General features: G+C 27.9%; 3 protein-coding genes across 6 annotated transcripts in view; 1 reads left to right on the top strand and 2 right to left on the bottom strand.

Annotated features, from left to right (window-relative positions):
• The first annotated feature begins 2,966 nt into the window (after window positions 1-2,966).
• On the top strand, window positions 2,967-13,493 carry LOC145191143 (serine/threonine-protein phosphatase 2A regulatory subunit B'' subunit alpha-like). Of its 2 annotated transcripts, XM_090066439.1 has the most exons (14): window positions 2,967-3,222; window positions 3,444-3,938; window positions 4,267-4,388; window positions 4,893-4,995; window positions 7,299-7,373; window positions 7,594-7,680; window positions 7,761-7,799; window positions 8,486-8,603; window positions 9,095-9,143; window positions 9,236-9,319; window positions 11,845-11,989; window positions 12,363-12,512; window positions 12,655-12,752; window positions 12,837-13,493. In XM_090066439.1, the coding sequence occupies exons 4-14, from the start codon at window positions 4,936-4,938 to the stop codon at window positions 12,970-12,972; spliced, it is 1,041 nt and encodes a 346-aa protein (XP_089922565.1). In that variant the 5' UTR covers window positions 2,967-3,222; window positions 3,444-3,938; window positions 4,267-4,388; window positions 4,893-4,935; the 3' UTR covers window positions 12,973-13,493. The 2 variants fall into 2 exon arrangements, with proteins under 2 accessions (XP_089922565.1, XP_089922564.1); XM_090066438.1 differs by lacking the exon at window positions 2,967-3,222 and having other exon boundaries at window positions 3,387-3,938; window positions 4,267-4,370.
• On the bottom strand, window positions 13,268-22,279 carry LOC145191142 (coadhesin-like). Its single transcript, XM_090066437.1, has 14 exons — window positions 22,186-22,279; window positions 19,217-19,370; window positions 18,647-18,976; window positions 18,104-18,340; window positions 16,936-17,322; window positions 16,622-16,846; window positions 16,227-16,397; window positions 15,525-15,728; window positions 15,334-15,381; window positions 15,195-15,221; window positions 14,927-15,070; window positions 14,573-14,760; window positions 13,987-14,149; window positions 13,268-13,777 (listed from the first exon to the last, which is right to left on the bottom strand). The coding sequence occupies exons 3-14, from the start codon at window positions 18,771-18,773 to the stop codon at window positions 13,536-13,538; spliced, it is 2,163 nt and encodes a 720-aa protein (XP_089922563.1). The 5' UTR covers window positions 18,774-18,976; window positions 19,217-19,370; window positions 22,186-22,279; the 3' UTR covers window positions 13,268-13,535.
• Window positions 22,280-23,065: 786 nt separating this feature from the next.
• LOC145191711 (uncharacterized) overlaps window positions 23,066-25,204 on the bottom strand; it is a 4,760-nt gene continuing 2,621 nt past the window's right edge. The window contains exons 4-6 of one of the 3 annotated variants that reach the window (XM_090066440.1): window positions 24,819-25,104; window positions 24,155-24,621; window positions 23,066-24,049 (exon numbers count right to left, since the gene is read on the bottom strand). In XM_090066440.1, the coding sequence (XP_089922566.1) occupies window positions 23,805-24,049; window positions 24,155-24,621; window positions 24,819-25,104 (998 nt within the window). In that variant the 3' untranslated portion in view covers window positions 23,066-23,804. Of the gene's footprint in view, window positions 24,050-24,154; window positions 24,731-24,818; window positions 25,105-25,204 lie in introns of those variants that run through there. The other 2 variants (XM_090066442.1, XM_090066443.1) reach the window with 2 other exon arrangements.

Raw genomic sequence — 25,204 nt, 5'->3', positions numbered from 1 at the left:
AATCTATAATTTTATTTACATTATGATGTATAAACAATAACATTTTTTCACGTTGAGGTAACATCCTTTAAACAATAATCTCTTCGAAAACAGAGAAAATGCAATTGGTGCTTGTAATTTAAGGGCTAGATTCTTTAACAGTTTAACTTCAGTGTTACTTAAATCAGCAAATCTACAATATGCAGTATATATATATAATATTAAAAAAAGTTAATAATAAAAATAATAAAAAGTTTTTAGAATGCATGACTACAAGATTTTGTTACCTCCATTTCTTTTACATTTTCGAAGTTATAAAAACCAAGAATTAAAATCATTTACTTTCTTTCTTTAATATTTTACAAAAGCTTCTATTAGAATTGATCTTCCTTGTTCTCTCCTTTTTTTCCTTTCATTAATTTCTCTCTTATTCTCAGGAAGCAGTTTGAGCTTGTAGCTAGGGTTAATTATGGTGGGTAAAACTTATCTTTTATCACTTGTTATACTAAGATTTTTGTGAGAAAAAGAATCTTTTATTTAAAGATTTTTCATCTTTATAAAGTTTCCAGGAGTTGTGAAAAACGACTTCTGAACAGATTTTTTACATTTTTACCACAGCAATCAATAAATTTGAATTCCAAACAAAACTCGCTATTTTAAATATTTATCGCTTGCTATACCTAATATAATAAATTTTTGAATTACATTCGTAATTCGTCCAAACATATCTAACCGGATAATTTTTGATTATACGTTTATTCAGTATCCGGCCGGATAATTCGAATAAGCTATCCGGATACCCCTATTATCGATGGGTATGAAATCAAATATCAATCACAGAACATGTTTTATCTCTTATTTTCTAATTTTAAAGAAAAATCTTTTGCTTTTTTATTATTATATTGTTCTTATATTATAATTTAAATATATTAATCTTATGTTTTTTTAATTAAATCATAATTAAAGTACTTGTTTTTGTTCATTGCAACTTTAATTTAATAACATTGGAATTCCCAATTAGTATTAAAACAAACAATTTTTTAAATAAAAAATAATAATATTATAATATTATTTATAAATCACAAGTAATATATATTTATCAATATAAACTGTAAATAATTTAAATAATAAATTCTCCACAATAAAAATGGGAGATAAAATCAGAGTTGTTAACAAGGTCAAAAATAGCAATTAATCACATAAACAACATGTTGTAAAACTTTTCATAAATTATTTACATCAAAATTAATACATTCATTATGCGCATTTGATTTTTTTTTGATGTTATCATTTATTTGTCATCTCGATGTAACTTTGCGCATGCGTTAATTTTCAGCCGCAGAAGCAATTTTTTGTCTATAAGTGGCTGAATTTTCAGCCGCAGAAGACTCAAGTTTACGAAAAACCATTTTTTTCTTTTTATTCAATAAGCTTTCTTATTGATACATTATTATCATGTATATTTCACGCAGGCATAGCATACAACTTTTTTTTTTCTTTCTTTTTTTTTTTTGACGTCAGAGCACACGCCAACTTAGTTTTTTTATTTTGTAACGATTTTTTTTAAGCGGCACTGACGTGAGCTCGTTTCGTTTATTGCGCAACCTCAGCTTAGACGTGAATATGTGGTACTTTTCTTTCAAGCTCAAAATACCACCAGAGTTTGTGAAATTTACGGCCATTAGGGAAGAACTTATCCACTAAATCTAATGTTTACCACCTGAAGTTAATTATGATAAAATAAAATAATAATGTTTTTTATAACATATTTCAATTTATTTTAATGAAAGAAAAGAGTGATATTACATCGTTTGCCATCTTAAGAATTATAAAATAATGAATAACCTATTTTAAAGGTTTGCTCAAAATGTTTTTAGAAATATTAGAATACAGCTTTCGGCATTTGTGTACTACTTGCAAAACATATTGTTTATGCTCCTTATCTTTGGTGAAAAGGTTCTTAAAGTCTGTAACCAACTTCATTTCTCGTTCTGTCAAATAATTAAGGACCTTTAGTGACTTCGCAATCTCCAACCCTTCCTCTAAATGTATATTTTCAGGCTAGTTACTAGGAGAGGGGGTTCTTTGAGAAAATCTACATTAATCTGGAAATGCTTAAAGAAATTCATGGTCCCATGGATAATTAAACCAGATAATCCTGCATCAACCAGTTTTTCTGGCCAGGGCATACTTATACATACATACATACATACATACATACATACATACATACATACATACATACATACATACATACATACATACATACATACATACATACATACATACATACATACATACATACATACATACATACATACATACATACATACATACATACATACATACATACATACATACATACATACATACATACATACACCTAATTACATGCATACAATTTTAAGGTAAACTTTATTAATACCTTTTATATTTCAATTGCATTTATAGTGACAAATAAAGGTAGATGTTTTTTCTATCCTTAATTGTCGCTATATATGCAATTGACGATGTTTCTACCCATTTATAGTTGTCACTTACCTTGAGGTATAAAACTCCACCTTGTTTTACCTTTTTTTGTATGTAAAAAGGCGGCGTTGGTGTGAGATTATAAACGCGGCGTTTACGTATTGTTTTTGTCCGACTCACAGATTTTAAGATTGAGCTCAAATCTTTTTTGTTTGTTTGTTGTTGTTTTTTTCCATTCTTTTTTAAATAAATTTGTCTATTTAATTAAAAACGAGAAAACTAACTACAAATAGAGTTATTACCTAAACACATAAAAAATTTCGATGCGTGTCCACTTTAATTCATACACAAAAAATGATATCATTACTAGATAACGGTTAATTTTAGGGACTCACCGATTATAATTTCCTGTATTTCTTATAGAAAAGCTCAAATTATTTTTGCTAATTTACTATAAAGTTGAAGTTTTTTTGAACAAAAATCTTTAGAAATTACCTTTATTTTTTATCTCAGAAAAGAAAAGAAAAGTATAATTTTATAAATGAGCACTTGATTTGAAAAATAAGGAAAGGTTTGCAAAATGTTGAATGAGCTTATTTACATTTTTATACATAGCTTTAGCTAATTGATCTATTTTAAACAAAAGTAGCTAAGAAATAAACTAATCTTGCAGACTATTATAGTCATTAAACAGTCATTAATCTATTATTATAGATTAATGACTCCAAAAATTACATTTCTGTTCACAAGTTGTAAATTAGATTTAGGCAGCAGGTAAGTATCTAAACTGCTTTTTTCTTTTTTATCATTTTCAAATTAAATTTTGGTTTTTGTATTCTATACTTTCTGAAATAGCTAATTTCCTTTTTCTTTTATTAAAAGAAAGACTGTTCATGCCCCTAATTATTGAATACTTGTTTTTTTTTATACATGCATGTATTTCAACTTTTCTTTAAAATTATTGTAGTTATTTTCATGTTTTTATAAATACTCAGAGTATTGACACTGTCATGACTATGAAGCCATTATTGAAACAAAAAGTAGATGAGTTGTTTCTTCATTGGTTTTCTGAAGTTCATACTCAAAAACTACTTAGAAAAGAGCTTAAAATTATACAACTTGCTTCACTTTCTCCTGTTATAAAAGCTGAATCGCCTATTAATAGCTCAATAACTGGAGTTCATTTAAATACCAGACCTAGTTCACCTCCAATTCCTCCAAATAGTCCTACTTTGACACCAAGAAGCTCAAGGAGCAAATTAAACTCACAGTTTTCAACAGTTTGTTCAAGAAAAAGTTTGCATACAAGTTTTTTTGAGCACAAAGGAATTTATCCTGGCTGTGCCAAAAATGTAAAAAAGTTTTATTATCCATTTGGTCAACCTCAACCCAATGAAAATAGTGAAAAGGTTATGAAAAGCTTGAGAAATGCATTTGATACATTTCAAAATAATGATGCTTACCTGCAAGATTTTGCTACTCTAACTAAAGTAGGATTTTGATTTTTTTTTCCCCTTCCATTATTTGTTATTATTTACTTGTTTAGTATGTATCTAAGATGTTGACCAGGCAAAGAGAAAACTAATTATTGTATCAATCTTTTTTTTTTTTTTTTTTTTTTTTTTTTAAAGTTTTTGTTATATTCAATTAAATTATGAGAGGAAAACTAATATTTGGACAGTGTTGAAAAATAATATTTGGACAGTGTTGAAAAATACTGTTTCAGAAAAAAGATGACTGAAAAAAAGATCTTTGAGTAATATCAGTTTTTAGGTAATTAATCCTATCATAAAAATTAAAATAATAATTTTTCTTTAGCTTTGTGGCTACCCACTTTACTGGAAATATGCACTTTTTTCTGCATGTGGAGGCAAAAGAGATTTACCAATCAATCACAAGAAATTTTTATTGACATGGAAAAAGTAATAAATATTCTACTGGTATTACTCCTCGATTTGTTGAGGATTAATTGCTTTGTCTTTTTTCCTAAAAATATTTTATATTTTGTATTACAGAAGTTTAATTGTTTAAATATATTTCTTCTAGTTTTTGCTTCAATTATCTTTTGCAATCAGTTGTTGTTTCAATAATGTATCTTCTAGTAAAAAGACATGTGTGTGTGTGTGTGTGTGTGTATGTGTGTGTGTGTGTGTGTGTGTGTGTGTGTGTGTGTGTGTGTGTGTGTGTGTGTGTGTGTGTGTGTGTGTGTGTGTGTGTGTGTATTTATATATAAAACAGTTTTTCTGTAAATGTTTGTTTTGACATCAAGCACTTCAGAGTTGATTAGGGTTAAGCTGAAGATATTTTTCTATTTCCTTCTTTATACTAGTGATCAACATATGTTGGTGTATAAGTTCACCCATTTTATAAGTTAATTTATTTTTAATATAAAAGAGTTTTTTAATTTTTTAAACCAATCTATAAGTTTTTTTTTATTAATTTAGGATTCATAATACCTACCATGATGATGCTTCCAGATTCTACCACATGCTAGCTAAAGATAGCAACAAAGGACTTCAGAAGTTGGATTTTGAAGGTCTCTTGCAGGTTCTTAATAAATACCAGCTTCTTTATCTTAATATCACTGAATTTCTCTCTTCTCTATATAGTATATGTAGGTTTTAATGTGTTCCAAAATATACTTTTGTTTTGTGATTTCATCAAAAATCTCCAGATTAGTCATATCATAGAAGAAAGACTTGTAAATTAAGTGTATATTTTTGAATATTTACTTTATTATCATTGAAAAGTAGATTACAAAATTATATTAATATGAGGTGATTAAACCAAAAAATACTATGAGATCAAAAAATCCATAATTTGTATGCATTTATAGATGAAAAATATGTGCTATATAAATTTCAAATTGCTAATTTCTTCTGCTTCAACATTAAAAATATTTTTCAAATGTTTTTAATGTTGAAGCAGAATAAATTAAACAAAATCATTAGTTTTAAACATAAACGTGAATAATTCATTAAAATATTAAAAAATATTTCATTATAATTTTTTCTTGAATTGATCAAAGTCAATTTGAAAAATTCTGAAATTTAAATTTTTAATGGCTATAGCAAATGAGCCAGTTAACTGCCACATTATTAAAACATTTTATTGTCTACTATTAAAAATTGTGTATTTTTAGTGCTTAATATTGTTTACATCTTGCAATTTAGAGATAAGTACAAAAACAATATTTAAATCAAAATTGCATGTGTTAAGTGCTTAATTGTCTTTTAGAAGAGAAAATTTGTTTATTTGCTTAATGTAAAAAAAGTGATTTTAGCTGAAACTGCTAGGAAAGTTAATAACCAGCTGTTGGATCTGTTGATAAAAAACTGGCTTTACAAGAAAAAAAGGATGTAGCGCATCAGCATCATTAACTACTTTATAATATCAAATGCTAACTCAAAACTAACAAGACACCAGATGTATTAATTAGTTATGTCCAAGGAGATCATTTGTCAAATGCTTTAATAGAAGTTTTTAAAATTGCAGACCTGTAGGTCCAGTATTGCTGACAGCACAGTAACCTCATTTGATGAATTATTTGTTCAGTTTGTATAAGGCAAGATATTTGTTTCTTTCGAAAGTTGTTTTATCAGAGAGGCTATTGTCTAATCTAGATTGAACAAATACTAGCACTTAAAAATTCACATTGATCCTTGCTTCTATTGTAAGCAAAACAGACTGTTGTGCTACTCATTGGAATCCCCAAAATCAGCATCAAGAGTCTGCAAAAATTTAACAGATTTCTCTAACCCATTTATATTCAGAATGGTCATTGATGCTCCAATAAATGACATTGAGTTAATTCAAAGATTAAGAGACTATAATAATGAAATATTGAAATGGTCTCAAAATGATGATACATCATTCTTGGTTCATAAGCTAAGAGTTTGCTAGGCTTTGTTTATTTTCTTAAAAACCTTCTAATGATACAAACTCTCAACATGTACAGTCTATGAAGTGTATGGCCAACAAAGAATTACACCTGCTGCAGGGTTTCCTGCAAGTTTGGAAGATTTTTGTGATTTATGCAACCTTTTTATAATTGCAGGTCTAAACAATGATTTCTTAGATTTGCTGGGATTACACAGCTTCCTACTAGATTGGAGTCATTTTACTCAAGAACTTGGTTTGCATTAACAATGCTGTCATAATAGTAGTTTCGGCAATACAGAATTTTAATGACTCTATTACCAAAGTTCCTGCTGCAAGTTATAGAAAGTCACCAAAAAATATTTGCTAACTGTAACAGAGATAGTGTTATTATCTTGTAGGTTGTAAAATTTGTTTAAATTTTTGTTTGAATATTTTCAGTACTTAGTCTTACTTCTGATATTACCTTCATAATACTGAGCAACATTAAGTCTTGAACTTTTGTTCAAGACTTAATTCAGTATAATGAAACCTTTTTTAACCTTTTTAAACCTTTTTTAAAATTCAGTATAATGAAACCTTTTTTTAACCTTTTTAAACCTTTTTTAAAAATTCTAACATTAACTTAAACTTCTGCATTTTAATTGTTAGTTTTAAGAATCATGAAATATATTCAGTTATTTTTATTGGTTTATAAGTTTCATTAAAATTATCGATTTTTGCTTAGAACTCCTTAAATTTGGCTAATGTATCAGTACAATTTTAGAATTTACCCTTCAAGTATTTTAATATGATATAATTTTAAATATTTTAATAAAAAATATAATCTACCTGATATTCTCCAATGATGTGAATAATCTGGAGAATTTTGTATATTTTTTGATAATATGAGTGTGTATCTTTTTAAATCTTTTTTTTATCCCTCCATTTTTTTGTTGTTTTTATGTTTTCTGTATTATTTTTATTTTTAGGATATAATCAATACACATCCTGGCCTTCAGTTCTTACAAGAAGCACCAGAATTTCATTCCAGATATATTACAACTGTGATCATTTAATTTATTAACCAATCTAAAACTTTCTTCATTGATTCAAATTGTTTTACATATTTTTACTTTGTTTCACATTTTAATTTGTTCATGATTTATAAATTTTATTGAAGTGTAAACAGTCTCTTTTTATCTTGTATATTTTATTGAAGTGTAAACAGTCTCTTTTTATCTTGTAAATTTTTTGTAAACTAGTCATCACAGTTTTTATCTCTAGGTTATAGCAAGAATATTTTATTCTGTTAATCGATCATGGAGTGGAAGCATCACGCTTGTTGAACTACAGAAAAGCAATTTTTTAATGGTATTTTTTTTGCCTGATCAAAATTATCATCCATATTATTTTTGAGTTTTAAAATGTAATATTTTTCCTTTCTTTCTCAGGCTTTAAAGCGTATTGAGGAAGAAGAAGACATAAACCTGGTTATATTTTTTTCTTGTTTAACTACAAGTTAAAAAAATAAAGGTTTATCATTAAGTACAACTATTTCTTCTTTTAATGATAAAACCATTTTAACTTTATGAATCGTTGATGCATTTTAGTGAGCAACATGGTCTTTTCTCATAGTAACTAGTTTAAAGGTTCTGAGTTTGTAAAAAGGTTTCTTTAAATGTTTTTAGAACTCTTGTTTTTTATTAAAAGAAAAAATTTTTAAGTTTGTTTTCATTTAAAAAAAAAAAAAAAAAAAGTTCAGAACGAAGAAAGTTATTAAAGTACTCCCTAAAGCTAAAGTGTGCAGGGCTTTTAAGTCTTATTTTGTTTTTATTGTTTAAAACGTCTTCTGGAGCTCTTTTTTATTGTGCCCTTAAGAAAATCATGTTTACAAGAAATTTTACTGAAAATGAAATACATTACTATGACTGAAAACAAGAAATACAAGAAAGGTACTATTTTATACTCATGTGCGGATCTATTGTTGTTTAGCATATTTTAAATGTTTTTGAATTCTTGAAATAGTAACATGATCTGCTTATAGAACAGAAAAAAAGCAAAAGAAAATGAATTTTTAAACATGGATTTTGGCATAAATTTCAAAGATGCATACATTAAATGTAACTAAAAAGCATTTTTATGTTTAAATTTAAATGATAAAGTTGTATTATTATAGGTAATGGATTACTTCTCTTATGAGCATTTCTATGTCATATATTGCAAATTTTGGGAGCTTGATACTGACCATGACATGTTGATAAGCAAACAAGATCTTTCCAAATATTCAAATGGAGGTTTTTATAAACTTTTTGTTATATACTTATTTTAAAATTATTTTTGAATTCATGAACTTTTCTCAACTTGACTAACTTCAAGTAAAATTTCCCATTAATATATTTGTTTCCATTAAAATATGATAGCCATTAACATATTCCCATTATAATATTATTTTCCATTTTAATATTATTTCCCATTTTAATATTATTTCTCACTATAATTTATTTCCCATTATAATAGTATTTCCATTTTAATATTATTTCCCTTTATAATATAAATTTTGTAATATTTCCAAAAGTATGTTCTCCATTATTATGTGAAATCATTTTAAAAATTTAGTTTCAATCTTAACTTATTTTGGAATAAAATGAAAAGTTTTTTTTATCTTTGTTAATATTATTCAGATATTTTAAGCCAAACATTCCCCAATCTTGGAATATTTTATTAGAGCCTGTTATCATATTCTCTATTATCATGTTTTCTATTATTATTATTTTTCTTTTTAAAGCAATTTCAGACAAGATGATTGGTCGCTTATTTGAAGGCAGTGTATTAAGGTAAAAACATACTTTATAATATTTATTATTGAAATATTTTTTAAAATCTTTTTTTCACTCTAAAATATTTGCTGCAAGGTTTATATATTTAGGAATTCTGTAAATGATCGAAAAATGACTTATGAAGGTTTTGTTTGGTTTATTCTTTCTGAAGTTGATAAGACAACTCAAACCGGGTAAATTAAAAAAAAAATTTTTAGTATTTTTATTAAAATTTTTATTACTATTTGTTTACTCTTTTGCACTATTAGTGATGTTCTTAGTGATGTTCTTAGTGATGTTCTTAGTGATGTTCTTAGTGATGTTCTAAAAATTACTGTGGTGCCGTGGTGTGACCTAACAAAGTCCTATGCTTTAGGTCACACCATGGTATAACAATATCTTCTATTTGATAATAAACTTGAAACTCGGAACTTAAAATGAGTTTGATAAAATATGTCAAGGTAAAAAATAAAATATGTTAAGGTAAAAAAGCGTAAATTAAAGTATGTTATGATAAAAAAAAGCTTGAATTTAATCATATACTAATATATGACAATCATATACTAATATGTAACAATCAGTCCTCTTAGCAAAATCATGATAATTGCTTGTGGGAATATCCCAATTGAGCATTTTCAAAATATTGTAGAGCAACTATTTGTGGCTCTTGTCAAAATTTACATTCACATAAGTTGATAAAAAAAGATTTCTTAAATAAAAATCTATTATTAATTTTTTATATAAAAATATTATTTTTGTATAGATAATAAATATGTATTGTTATATAACTCTTATGATATAATTTTTCAAAAAATATAACTGTTTTTATTTGTTTTTGCAAGTAAAAGAAAAAAGTGAAAAAAAGTAAAATAAACATTTGAGTTTGTGACAAAAAGGATTCATAAATCTAAATTGAGTATTCTTGTTTTGCCAATTGTTTTATGAAAGATGAAAAATTCCTTTCTTGTTATTTTTCTTGTTACTAAATGAGTCATAATTAGAATCAATATTTTAGATTTTTTATTTACCCATTTACATGACCTAACCACTTTTTAATTTTCTTTTAAATTTTAAAATTTAGTTATATGACTAACAAAATCTTAAAAGAATTATTTAAAAATGACAAAAATCTTTTTTTAAGGTATTTATTACTATTACAGTAAAATCTTGATTTATTGAATCCAAGGGAGATGAAAAATGTTTCATATCAAAAGATCATTTTGTTAATTTTTTTTTTATAAATTGATGTTAAAAAAAGGAGAGTTTGTCAAGTTAGTTTGGTAAATTGGAGGTTTATAATATCTATATATTTTAAGTATACTAATGAAATTAAGTATTTTTATGTGTATGCTCTTTGAAAATGATAATAATGATAAAAACAATAACGCCAACAACAATAAAACTATTGTGAATAATAATGATGATAAGAAGAAGAATAAAAATATAGATATTATTTTAGAATAAGACTAATAAGAGTAAGAAGATATAACTGTATCTGTATTGTGTTAGAAATTGTTTAAGATTGTGTTTGTTATAGATGTACATTAAGTTTAGCATCCATCAATGATTGTAATCAGTATGTTACCTCTCATGAACCTGGAGTGATATGCTATGAGTGATATGCTATGAGTGATTTGCTATGAGTGATTTGCTATGAGTGATATGCTATGAATGTTAGCTGAGAAGCTGAAAAGCTATCATTAAACCATAATTCTTATAAGGATACAAAGTTTGAATTCATAGTATCTAAAATTTCTCCAATAGGTAAGTGTGGCCTATTGAAAAATAGGAAACACGTATTACCAACTATCAAACATTGCTGTAATGAAATGAGTGCCAACTCATTTGATTAGCATATTCAGATCTTTTCCTATTATCTTTACAATTGCTTTAAGAGTTTTTAATTTCAGACCTTGTCCACATTTCTGAAAGGCATATATTTTTTTTACTAAAAAATATTGAATTTTTTGAAAGTGCTAATGTAGAAGGTTGAAGTGAAGTCCAATATCCGAATTAGCATACACATTTACCTCTATACCTGAAATTGATTGATGATGAAGCATCTGTTACATTATTATCTTTTGCTTTTATGCTTATCAACATTATTATCCTAACTATATTGCTTTTGAGAAGGTTGAGCATTTTATGAAGTTTATTATGGAAGAGCATTACTTTGCACATTTAAGTAAAGTAGTTTCCTATAATAAAAACACATCACTGTTAAGAATGCATTTTTGTAATTTTTTCAGTAAATTTACTGAAAAAATTACTATTTATATTTGTTTTAAACAAGGAATCAGGAAAAAGAGGTGGTTTTTTGAACCTAAAACAGTTTCCCTTTTAAAACCACAGAACTTTACAAGGGATTGTATGTTTAAAGAGATGAATGAAGAGGGATTTTTAAGAACAATTTTTTTTTCCTACTATTAAAAATTGTCAATAGGATTCGCAGGTCTTTATTTCACTGTACACAAATCAAAACAGAAACTGACAGGCATTGTATATAAATTAATAGTTAAGTTTCCTTAAAAAATGTTTAGTGGCTGAAAGCAAACCAAAACTGTTTTCTGATTTGCAGGTTTTTAGTTGGACCTTCAGATTACCTAAAATGGTTGTTAGTATCTTGCAACAAAAAAAAATAGATTTTTTTATCTTAGTATTAGAATTAAATCAACTTGTAAAATTTCTCTCTATATATTTTCAAATTTTTTACTGACAGGATTGAGTATTGGTTCAGATGTATGGACTTAGATGGAGATGGTATAATTTCCATATATGAGATGGAATATTTTTACAGTGATCAACTAAAAAAAATGACAGAGCTGGGGATAGAAAGTTTGAGTTTTACTGATTGTTTATGTCAGGTAATATATGCACTGTTACTTTTAAAAAATATTGTGGCATTACTTTTTTATAACTCTAAAAACTTTTTTATTATTACATCTCAGTCATATTTCTTGCTATCGTTGCATTTTTGATATGTAATTACTTGAGTTGTAAAGAACTTTCAAGTTTATGTTGTTCTTATATTTTAAGCTTATATATTTAAATTTTTTATAATAATTTTACTATTTGGTGTTTTTTGTTTTGGTTGACATATTTTTAATGTTTCTTAATATTGTTCGAAATAGTTGAAAAAACTCCATTTTTGTTTCTTTGATGTAGAGAAAAATATTGCTTAAAGATATGAATGCTCAAATTATCATTTACCACTTTTTAAAATAAATCAATTTCTAGGTTTTAGATATTGTGAAACCAGAAGAAGATTCGAGGATAACTCTTCGTGATATTAAAAAATGCAAACTAGCGCCAGTCTTCTATAACACTTTTTTTAATCTTGATAAATGGCTGGAGCACGAACAAAGAGATCCATTTCAACTGTCTAAGGTGAAACAACTTCATGTTTCTAAAACATTTTATGTTTTATTAAGTTTTCTTTCTATAACTTTACCCTCGTATTTTTTAAATACCTTTATTTTGATCCTTTTCTTTTTTTTTTTTTTGCAAATTTTTTTTGCTTGATTTTTAGAGTTTTGGACTGACAGATAGCGTTTGGGATCAATATGTGACCAAAGAATATGAGTTATTAGTTGCTGAAGAAGGTGGTGCGCACGATGATGAAAACGAGTATACATCTCTACTTAATTTTTTTTTTTTCCTGCTATTTTTGAATTTTGATTGCGTGTTTTTCATCAAATTCGTTTTTTATAGTGACTTTGATAAAACTGAAGAAGAAGACCTGCGCGATGACGTATTTTATCAAGCAAATAACTCTTTTGATGATAATCTTGGATCGCGATTAACTTTAATGGCGATGGTAAATGATGATCATGATAGAACATTTTAGCTTTTGTCTCATGGATTTATAGAATCTTCGCATATTTTAATAAATAACATTCGCCATGGGCGCTGATGATTAAAAGACTTGGCAAATCATTTTGGAGGACGTCTTTTGCTTCTACATCATTTTGATTAAAGAACTTCAATCCTCCTTAAAAGCTATTTTAATTTCTAACTTCGGAGGTTGTCCAATTTTTAAAGCTTTAAGATCGATTTTGGGACTTCAAATAAAAATCAACCCTGGCTGTTTTTCTTGCTTGACACTGTCTGTAAGAATTTTGACACAAACAAGAAAGTATCGATTGAAACATTTTGAGCAAGCTGTAAACATTTTGAGCAAGCTGTGTATATTCACAATGAAAAAATATTAAAAATATTTACAATCAAGAAAAAACTTGCAAAATAAACTAATTACACTTTATCATTTCAATAAAGACGATTTTTCTCAGAACAATTTACATCAATTTTTAAAAATTTGTAAAATATTACTTTTAATAAATATAAGAACTGTTGTCATTGGTCAGTGAAGAATAAGAGTTACTTTCGTTTCACCCCAAGTTAACTTCGCGTTTACAACTTCTTTCCAGCTTTTTTAACTTTAGTAATAATTTTATTTGCAATAGTTCTTAATCTGTGTAAAATGCGTTTGTGTTGTTTCTTGTGATTCGACAATGGCATGTGTTGTCTTTTAGACCTATTGTTACTGTTATATTTGAGGAGTTGAGCCCATACCGGGTAATGAACTTCTTTCAAAATGCTACTCCCCTGTCTGGTATTGATACCGCCACGCTTCACGGCAGCTGCAGCGCCGTCTGCAAATCAATTTTATCTTGTTATGTGCAAAGATTTTTGAAATTTTCACAAATGAGAGCGAGAAATTAAAGTTTATAAAAAGATAAAAATAAAAAATATGAATTATATATTCTCAATAAATGTTCAGTGAAGGATTTTCTAATGAAAATTTAATCTCTACATTTATTTAAAGAAAACTAACTTCTACATTTATTTAAAGAAAACTAACCTTTACATTTATATAAAGCTGCTCTTAAACAAATATCGTGCTTATCGATACCGTTATCTTCATTCCAACCAATCGGATTAATTTGAACATAACGAGCAGTTATTGGAGGGTTTAAATGGTTTCTTCGCTCGGTATGACGATCACTATTACCACTCAAAGGGTTCTAAAAAATGTAGAAATGTTTACTCTCATTTTTTTCTACTTAAAGAATATTTATGCGGTGCTTATGCAGTGTTCTCTATGTTAATTGCTCTAAATTTAACTAAGAAAGTAAAAATTCATCAAAATATAAGGGGACTGCATGTGAAAAAAGGCAGTTATATTTGTGGTATTTGCAAACTACAACCCCCTGTAAATAGATAGTTCAGTAACTTTAAGAGAAAAATAGGTATCGTCCGACCTAAAAATTAAACGTGATTTCTTTTCTCCAACGGTTTTTCTTTACATCATAACTTTTTAGTTTGCTGTTCTATAATGAAATTAATTTTAGCTGTCTATCCCGATAAATTTTGCACAGAATTTTCTCTGCATAACGAGCAACTTTCAACTCAATAGTTACAATTAATTAAAAGGCTCGTTTACTCACATTTTTGTAATACTCCCAACTTATTGCATCATCGCTGAATCTTAAGTTAAAGCTTTTCACCCAGTTTTCTAACAAATGGCTTCCTTGAGTACCTACGCCATCCACTGTCATTTGCTTACCAAGATCAAACTGCAGGTACTGGTTCTTATCTCCAATCAAAGCATATTTATGCTCAGCACACCAGCCACCTATAAAACATTTATTTTGAATTGTAAGTCATCCCAACTTTTTTTGATTGAATTTAATAACACTATTGCAAATCGAATCACTTTATACGACTTGTTATCATTTTTCTTTTTCAAGTTTCTCGATTTGCTGCATGTATCGTGAAAACTTTTTAAACGAGAAACTTACCACCATTGACTACATTGTTTAATCGAGCATTTGGCGGTGCATATTCTCTTTTCACATACTCGTCTTCAGTATCATGAGAGTAAATAGAAGAAGCATTATATTGACTATCGTTTAGTTTTATTTCTTCCAAGCCCTCAAAACAACCTGAAAAGAGGAAGCAAAGATATTCATTTGGCTATTTTTTTTTTGGCTGCAGAAGAACTGGAAAGTTTTAGTATATAATAGTTAATAGTTAATTTTAGTTTAAGGACCTTCACAAAAGTTTTACCTCCAATAAAATTCATCTCTTGCTTTGCTGCAAATTAAAAGGTCAAAAATTTTAAATAAAGAGTTTTATTCATTAAAAAACTGCAAAAAGTGTAATTGGCGAAAACATGAAAAAGAAGGGATATGTAAAAAGTCCTTACGCTGAGTTACATTTGAGGTCGATTTTAAAAGAACTTTTATGGAAGGATCTAAAATGAGAGATTTTGATTTTCATAGTAAAAGAATTTCAGGTTTAAAAATTTCTAAAAAATCTTAAAAAATTACCATTGTTTAATTCTTGCGAACCTACTTTTAAGCATCAAAAATATTTTTTTTTTAAAGAATAAAATACCTTTTTCTTGAACAATAAGAGACTGGTTAATTCCCTCTGATGGTCCGTTTGTAAAAACGTCCCGACTAGTAGCTTTTACTTTAGTCGGTTGCTCTTGGGTTCTATTAGGTAAGGGACTGTCTAAATTTGATTTGGTTTCAAATGCAAATGGAACATTCGTAGATTGGAATGATTGATTATCTGGCTTGTATAACTTTTCTGTAACTGGAACAAAACGAGTGTTGAACTAATTTTTCAAAAATGATTTAGAAGTTTACTGGATTTACTAGAAGTTTACTGGATTAGGTAAAAAACAAACAAAAAAAATAAAGCTTTAAAAATAAGGAAAAAGTTTCAGAAAAAAGCTTTAAATAATATAGAAAATATTTCAGCAGATAATCTAATAAAACTGTTATCAAAAATTGAAAGTGTTTTCAAATGTTTTGTATTGAGTATGAAAGCCTCCAACATAATTTCTTTATTACGTTTAGTTATAAAGAAATCTTATAAAAACTTTAGTGTTTTAAAACATGAGTGCTGCTTATAATATAGAATTTTTTAAAAAGGGGGATATTTTTAAATTTTTAAGAGTTATCTGTGTTTAATTATATATATTTGTGTTTATAACATAAATGTGATAAAAATCAAAAAAAAAAAAAAATGCACGACTGATATTTGTTGAAAAACAATTTCATCAAAACGAGGCATTAATGAAAAACTCACATGAGCAAAGACCTAAGAAGCATTCTTCCGTTTCCACTCTTCGTCCGGTACATTCAGCTCCATTATTCTCTGGTTTCGGAGAAGTACAAGAACGCATACGCACTTTGGTACCTTCACCACATGAAACGCTACAGGGAGAAAACTCTGACCATCTGCTCCACGCACCGTTTACTAGAAAAGAATTATTAGTTTATTGTAACATTAAAACCCCTTTATAAATGTATAGCCATATCCTACTATGTATTTAAATATCTGAAAATATTGAAATTGTTTACAAATTTTGTAAACTTCTGACTCTTTTAAGAAAAGATATCTAAAATTATATAATTTAAAAGATGTTAAAAATTACATAATGTAAGATTTTTTTTTACGCTATTAAAAAACAAAAAGCCAACCGACACATGCAGCTTCACTTATGGCATGAAGTTTTCTTTCAAGTTCATGGTAACCATCAGACATAAAAAGATGCTGTTTAGTTGGCTCAGAAGCAATCACTCTCATTTCTTCTTTCATAGTCTCAACTTCATCGGGTGTCTCACTGTCTGGCACAATACCAATGCAAAATATAGCTACACCAGCATCTTTAAGCCTATCTACAGGACCGGCAACTAGATCCTTACCTAATAAAGTAGTTTAAAAGATTTATTTTACAAAGAAAATTTTATTTGATTTCGTTTTCTTAAAAAAAAAAAAAAGGTTTTTTAGTTACCTTCTACAAAATGATCTTTGTTTATTTCCAGACGATTTGTTGGTCCATCAGTAACTAAGATCAGTACTTGGTTTTTTTGCTCACTAAACTGAAATACATCTGCCGCTTTTTTTAAAGCTATGTCTGTTCTTGTACCTCCTGTTTTGTAAAATATATTGTCTATTGCTGAATCTCTAGAAAAGGTGTCATTGAAACGAGTAAGATATAGGGCTATTTCTGCGTCCGATGCATATCGTATGATTCCGACACGAGTAGTACTGAGCTTAAATCGATTACATAATGCTTTTACAAACTGAATAACAATTTTCCAGTTGGAATATTTCACACTTTCTGAACTATCTAACAGAAACAGCAAATCAACTGTTTTACTGCATTTATCGTGTTCCTCTAAAAAAAGTAAATAGAAGTTTAAAAGCCATAAAACGATAAATACTCGTCTATTTACATTAGAGGCGCTGAGAGCCAACGCCGACAAACGCTCAGATTTTCTCAAATGTTGCCAAAAATTTTCAGAAATAAAATTTTCTGTTTATATTTTCAATTCAAGCTCTTACATTGATTTCGAATGAAATTTCTATAACTTTAACTTGTTTCTTCTCTAAAAAATGTCGCGCACGCGTAGTATAACTCTTTTCTCCTTAGCATCTCCATAGGTTTTTTCCATAAAAATAGGTGATGGCGCAAACTCAAAGAATGTAGTTGCTGCGCGAGATATTTTTTACCATATGGCTTACCAGCCTTTGAAAATTTAGCTAAGGATTTCCATAGTTGATACCTAAATGCTATATAGTTGATGAGAATACCATTGTGGGATTTCATTGAATGATGTTATTGTGTTTTATTGTGTTGGATTGTGGCAGTTTATTTTGATTTTGGTTAACGAAAATCCTATTACTTTTTTAATGGTCGAAAAGGTTTAGTTGGTTTTTCTCTTTCTTTTCTATAGCACTTCCAGTTTTTTTTAAAAACTACTTATCCGAAACATTTTTTACATTTACTGTTCATCATACACTACTCTTTGAAAAAATACTCCAGCGTGATGTAAAATTTTTTGCCCTTACAGCTCATTTGGATTTCTTATTAAACCCTGCATCTTGCAGCTTATTAGATCTTAGATCTTGCAGCTGTCTTTTAAAAAGTAAAATAAATAGCAATTGTGACGCCTTACCTGAGGCTGTGCTACTAACGTTGGAATAAAGCTCTTCACTGGTGATGTCATCATCTACCAAATCGTTCGTCGTTGCGTTAGCTGATGTATTTCTCTTTAAACTCATTAAATGAGTTTCTGGGAACAAAATTGGGTAACCTTGAGTGGTGTCGTAGTCTTCAGCAGAGGTGGCATTTGCACCTGCATTATTTTTTTCGGGCGGTTTTGTTTCAATTTTATTTCGTAGTTTTTTGTTACCTGGAAATATAAACTTAGATTGAAGTCGTGTGGTGGATCGTTATAATAAAGAAATACTCACTCTGTCCCTAAATACTGTTCTGATTTCAATTCCAAGTCTTTAACGAAATCAGAACAGTTTTTTGGAACAGAGGGAGTAAATATAAACTATTAGTCCCATTTCTCTTGGAACAATACTCATCTTAAACAATGCTCTTTTTAAAAGATTTTTATTTGAAGCGTTCATAGCAGAAAAAAGTGCGAGTAGTATTTAACAACTCGAATTTAGAAATATAAAGTTAGATACAAGTAAAGATTTCTAGATACCTTTTTCAGACTCGACAAAATTTTTTTTATTTGGTTTTTCTTTATCTTCTTTATGAGACTTTTTCGCCAAAGATTTGTGAAATAAAACAATGGCTATACATAAACACATGACGCTTAGATGACGCATTTCATTCGTATGGTAACAATTAAACCTTAAATTGTTAAAGCCATTTTTTTAAATTGGTTAAATGCCATAGAAAGAAATGTTTTTGTTTTCTCGGGAGGGCAGTGGTGCGTGCAAGAAACAGACTAACTTGCCTTTGGTTGTAACAATGTCGTTCCCAAGATACTTTATTAAATATGCTCAGTTCACACAATATCGTCCCCAAGCTATCTCAGTAAAAATGCATAAATGATGAAAACTTTAACAGCAGTTTTGCAGTAAATATTTATCGTCTTTTAAAACGGTTTGTTTCGAAACTCTAATTCTAATATCCCATTTAATTTTTTTTTTTAGATCAAAATAAACATTTGTTGTCGTTGCAAAATATTTATCATAGTTGTTAGTATAATTATAAATAATAAACATTTTATAAAAATTTTTTTAGTGAGAAAAAAAAAATATTTTACCTCCTTGAACCCCACAACTGCTACCCAACAAAGAGTCTGAAGACTTGAATAATGTATCTTTGAAAAATATTTTCCATTCCCGAATTTCTTTGTATACCTCCTGTATCTGATTTTACTTTTAATTTTCTTTTTCAGATGAAGTTATCTAAAGAATCTAAAGAAGTTATATAAATGATAAAATATCTTTTTACTGAGTTTTTAAGATTTTAAAAACTATAGAATTTTTAAAGCTGAAAAAGAAAATCAACTTTTAACGATAAAAACAATCAACTTAATCACTTTACTGTTCAAATCTCCTTACTTGAATATTTTTTGTAATTTATTATTTAAATATTTTTTATCCAGTGACTAAGATTTAAATCCAGTGACTAAGATTTTTCAGATTCCAAAGAGTCGATTTGATTTAGAATTAATTCAAAATTGGTAAAAACGGATTTTAATTTTACGGACTTTAAACTTTAAAACTTCTTAGTATCAGTTCCCTTAAAGATATTAAGAAAATTTGTAAGTCAGCTCATTTTAAATTTGCAATTTTTCTTAGCTAAATACTTTTAGTGAATTTAACGTCCATTCTTCATACTCCTTTAAAAGATTACATACTTCTGCTTAGTTACTTCTGCTTAGTTACAAAATACAACAAGTATTATAAGTTTAAAACAAAATGAAAAAAAAAGCTTTTTTTCTGATTTAGTTTTTTTTTACTTTCATGAACTTTTTTATTTTGAGTTCACTTTTTTGGATTAAAATCCTATTAACTTAATTAATGTTTTTCGTGTACATATTTTTAATAATGAAAAATGTATACAAATGTTTCGTGTACAAATTTTTGATATATGGTAAATGTATATTTTTGTTTATAAAAGGGCTTTACTAGAAAACTAACTTTTAAAATCTTTTAAGTAAAACTAATCGTTATTCCTTTACAATAATTATGATAATAATGAATAATAAAATAATAATTCTGCTTGTTAGAGAAGGTATTAGGGTCTATCGGCCTTCTTTTCCTCAAAATACGCCCTTTACTACCTACTTCAATTCCCCAAATAACGGTTTCAAATAAAGAAATCTCTATAATGAAAAAATTTCTCTGATCACATGCATTCTGTTTTGTGTCAACCGCAGGAGGATATTTTGATGTTATTTAGCGTAAAGATACTTTTTTAGTCTGAAATGCAATATAAGGTTTTGATGACTCCAAAGGGCAATCATATATAAATACTATTTGGTTTAACCACAGATGATTACAGAAAATAAGTTGTCGCCTTATCAAAACCAACTCAACAAAACAAACGGAAAATTTTCACAGTTTAAATTTAATCCTATTCTTTTTAGCACCTTGTATCCGCTGGAAACCCCAACACAATCAATTGCAATTTCCTCTTCCGAAGAAGAAGAAGAAAGAAGAAGCCTTCAAAAAAAAATTCGTTTAGAGTTTAATAAGGACCAAAGTCCGAAAGAAATTTTTTCATTGACAGAATACAGGATTTCAATCCAAAAAAGTAAACTTAAAATAAAGACTAAATTCTAAACCTTTGGTCATAACCTTTGGTAATCATACAATAGTAATTACTACTGTTTAGTAATTAATAGCTATTCAATAACCCACTGATCTTGTCTGTCTTGCAGCGTTGAATTGATAGAAAGACAATTTTTTCGTCAAATCTTTGTATATGCAATATTCTAAAAAATATTCTAAAACATGTTCTAAAAAATATTCTAAAAAGTATTCTAAAAAAGACGCTTTTAGGATGCAAAGATTTCAACCTTTGTACTCAAATTTGCTTTATTGTTTCAGGAACAATAGCAGTTTGTCAAACTTTGATCTAACAAAAAAGAGGATCACAAATGCCATTTTAGTGACGGATTTTCTGAGTCAAGCTATACAAATGTAAAAGCATAGCAGAGGAATATAGAAATGAACGCGCTAAAGATGAAATTTTGTTTTCTAAAAAATTATAAGAGAAAAAAAAAATGCTGATTGCCTGAAAGATCAAGAATGAATTTGAAGAACAAGTAATTTCTAGATCAACTGTTCCAGTACATTTCCCGCAAATATTAGTGTTCTTTTTTCAGAAAAGCTCTGAAAATATTTAAGACGACTGGTGGCATCAAACGCCACACAGGATTCAAGACTAAAAATACTATGGAGCGCAAACAGTTTTAAATTCGTTCAAGTAAAAGCACATCAAAAACGTTAAAAACAAAACGCTCTGAGAAAACCGTTAATAAACTTACATCCTTTTTAACCTTAGTAGCAATTTTGAAACTCGGAGTTGGGATGCCCCCCTCTTTGTGACAATTTTTAGTTCATTCTTTGAAAATTTACAAAAAGTAGTTAAATTTTATTCTTAAATTATCAAAATAAATTAAGAAGATAATACCTCAAAACTAAATACACGCGGCATATGAAAATCAACTGAGTTTATTTTATGGGAAAATTTTTTCACAGGTTGATTTGTTGTGAGGAAATGCTGATATTAGCTTCTCGAGAACATCAATTCTGATGTAAAAATTAGTTGCTCTGAACTCTGGAAAAGTAATTATCTATCAGAGTTTAAATGAACATAAACGCTTGCTTCTAGATCTTGCTGCACCAAACACAAATCAAACGTTGTTTTAGATTACCACAGATCTAGTGTTTACAATATCTGGACGTGTTACTGCATGACTACTGCAAAACTGCTGTGTAAACAGGGTATAAGTTTAAAAATAAGTTTTTAAACGTTAAAAACATTTTCGTTAAATAGAATTAAATTAATATTTCTCTCAAACTTCTCAAAATTTTTCGAAATTCTCCAAGTTCAACATTTTTAAGGGAACTGTTCATGAAAAGCTTTACAGTTTGCTTAACGGAGTTAAAATGGAAATCTGCAACTACAAAATTCATCTTCGACTTCATATTTATCTTTTTATCACTTAATACGAAAACAATTATTTATAATATAAAAATATATAGAGAAAAGTCTCACAAACAAGTTTTATCGATTTCCTGTTAAATTCAGAGATCGCCTGTTTACTTCAGAGGGCGTCAGTAAACATCAGAGGGCGTCAGTATCATCAGAGGGCACCTAAAAGAGGTAAGCGAATTTTATTTTAACAAACTTTCGAACATTTCTTGTGAGGAAATAGTTGTAAACTTGTTGGCTATGAGATTTGTTCAACTACCAATAAGTTATAAATCATTTTTAAAATTTATATTTTGATGATTAAATGACCAACTTATTAAGTTTGTGAGCCGTTGGGTATCAAAGTTATGGCACCTTAATCATTTAAGGCTGCATTTCTTTTTCTGAACTTATACTTGTTGTATAAAATAAACAAATTTGCTTCAGTATGGGGTCTTTTAAATCAAATTAAGAAGAAAAACTTCTTTGGCTAACAGAGGAGTTAAGAACAGTACTTTCTATGTACTGTTTGCTTTTAATAAAGAAACATCCAGTGGCAGATGAAGTAAAGTGGGGGCTCCAAGTAGTAAAAATAACTCAAAATCAAATCATAAAAAAAGTTTTTGTTTTGTAAATAATTTGGAATATATAATATATATATATATATATATATATATATATATATATATATATATATATATATATATATATATATATATATATATATATATATATATATATATATATATATTATAGAAATATTTTAAAACTTAATAGTCCTTGAGTTTATTTAAAATATATGTTTTAGTATAAAATATACTTTAGTTTATGATATTTGTAATATGATAATATGGTATACAGTTTATAATACACATCGTAAGCTATGTGAAATTTAAATTCTGTTTAATGAATGAAATACAGCTTTTCTTAAAAGCTTACTAAACTACTTAACAAAACATTTTTGCATGTAAAATTAAATCAAACAAAAACAGATAAATGTTAAAAAACGTAAGATTAGTACCAAAAACTATAAAAAAATAAATAAATTACAAAAAAAAAAACAGCCTTCTTTTTCTATATTTTATTGATCCAATTGTCCAAAGTTTAGAAGAACTCAACAAAATTACATTAAAGACAACAAACAATCAACACCTTTAAGTACAGCTTTAAAATACATAAACCCTTTTTTCTTATAAAGAAAAAAAGAACAAAACATAAAAACTTATTTAGTTCCTGTTCCTCAAAAATTACCTTTCTAAAATTGAATACAATTGTTAAAAGAAATTATTTAAAAAAATAACCAACAGATAAGTCTCCTTCTCGTTTAATCCGCTACTAGTAATATCCATCGTTTTTTAGAATGACGTATGAATAATATAAAATATTAAATATTTCAATATTTAAAGTTTACTTTTTATCTTCATAAGTTTAAAGCGATAGTATTTTTTTGGCAAATAATAAAATAATGATAAAAATCACTAAAATATGGTTGTAGTTTTACAATATCATAAATGTGTAGACAAAAGTTAAGAGGTGTACTCTTAAGAAACATTAGTAGAAAATCTGGCACGCGAATTACTCAGTTTGGAAAAAATGAGAACAGATACATTTTTATAATAAAATAAGTTTTTATTAATAATTCAAATTTTAAAAAAACAACATCGATTCCCTCAATTTAAAGCTTGTTTCAAAATTATATTACGTTATGTGTTAAAAATTTGGCTATACGTTACTTGAATTCCACACCCACCAAGTTTTGACGAGTTTATAAAGTCATGTCTATATACATAAGGTTTAAAGCCAACCAGGCGCTCTGTTGATCCAGGATAACCAAAGTACATACATTTTACACATTTGCTTTGCCATTCATACCAAATAGCATCAAGCATTGCATGATGGGACCAAAACTCAGGCGAGAATGATGCGTATTCAGTCTGCATATGACCTCCTATAAAATTGTTACAAAATCAGACCTATCTAGCTGCATTAAGTTTATTTTCAATGCAAATACTGGATAAATATGTTAAAAAAGTTTTTTTTAATTCATTTTTACCGACTCTCTTGTGAATTATATTATGCCAGTCATTACGAACAATGTTTTCGAATGTTAAAAAATCTTTAGGTCCTAATCTGTTTATTACATCGCGGACGATAGTGATGTTAGGTACATTTCCATTGAATCTTCTACGTAAACATTTACTAAAAAGAGGAGTGTGTGATGTTTCAATACACTTGTTCGAATTTGTTGTTTTTTGCTCATTTCCCATACACGTTTCTCGACTAAGAACCTCTCTGTCTTCAAACCTTGAGGTTTGCCAGTTTTTTACACTAAAAATACCTCCCGCAACGCAATAAGCCATGTCTTTAACACCATTGCCACCGAATCCCCCATAATTATCCCACATATGATATGTTGGTGTAGACTTCCAAACAACATCTGAAAAATAAGCCCAATTCCAGACAGGTATTGTTACACGGCAATCGATCATCCGGAGAAAATTTTCAAACTTCAGTAAGTAACTATAACAAACGAAATCAAGTTTAAAGGTTCGAAGCGAGTTCAGCATCTTCATTTTAAAAAACCATTCAGAATTTTGAGTCTTCCTCAGAAATCTCTAAATAGCAGGCTCTAATATTTAAAAGCAATCACTTGAATTTAAAAAATGTTTTAGAGAAGAAAAAAAAAATTGAAACGCTATAAATCCGTTAAATAATACCTTCTATGCCACGGATAAAACTGCGCAGTTTCATGAATTCCAGACCAGAAGTTTTTTTGATGGTGCATAATAAAGTTTTCGTAGATTTTGACATACTTAGGGTTAACTGAAAACTCTTTTAACGTATTTAAGTACAAATCTCGTTCCTCCCTTGACATCGAGGAAAACTCTTTACGCACACGTCTGCAGTTAACCATTTTACCGTCGATGCAATCACATTGGCGTCTGCATTCATCCAATGTGGTCGTCGACGTAGTAAAAGTTTTGTTGCACAGCTGTCGGTTAGCTTTAAAAAAAAAAAAAAACAAGATCATTTAAAAATTTGTAAAGAATATAATATGACTTAATAGATTAAACTCAACCAAAAATATTCTTTAACTGGTTTT

This window comes from Hydra viridissima, unplaced genomic scaffold (assembly GCF_058129835.1).
Source record: "Hydra viridissima isolate aposymbiotic clone 2 unplaced genomic scaffold, HvirCarnegie_v1 scaffold_11, whole genome shotgun sequence".
In the NCBI taxonomy this organism is placed as follows: Eukaryota; Metazoa; Cnidaria; class Hydrozoa; order Anthoathecata; family Hydridae; genus Hydra; species Hydra viridissima.
The sequence above is the reverse complement of the archived record's forward strand: the minus strand, read 5'-3'. Positions and strand labels throughout refer to the sequence as shown.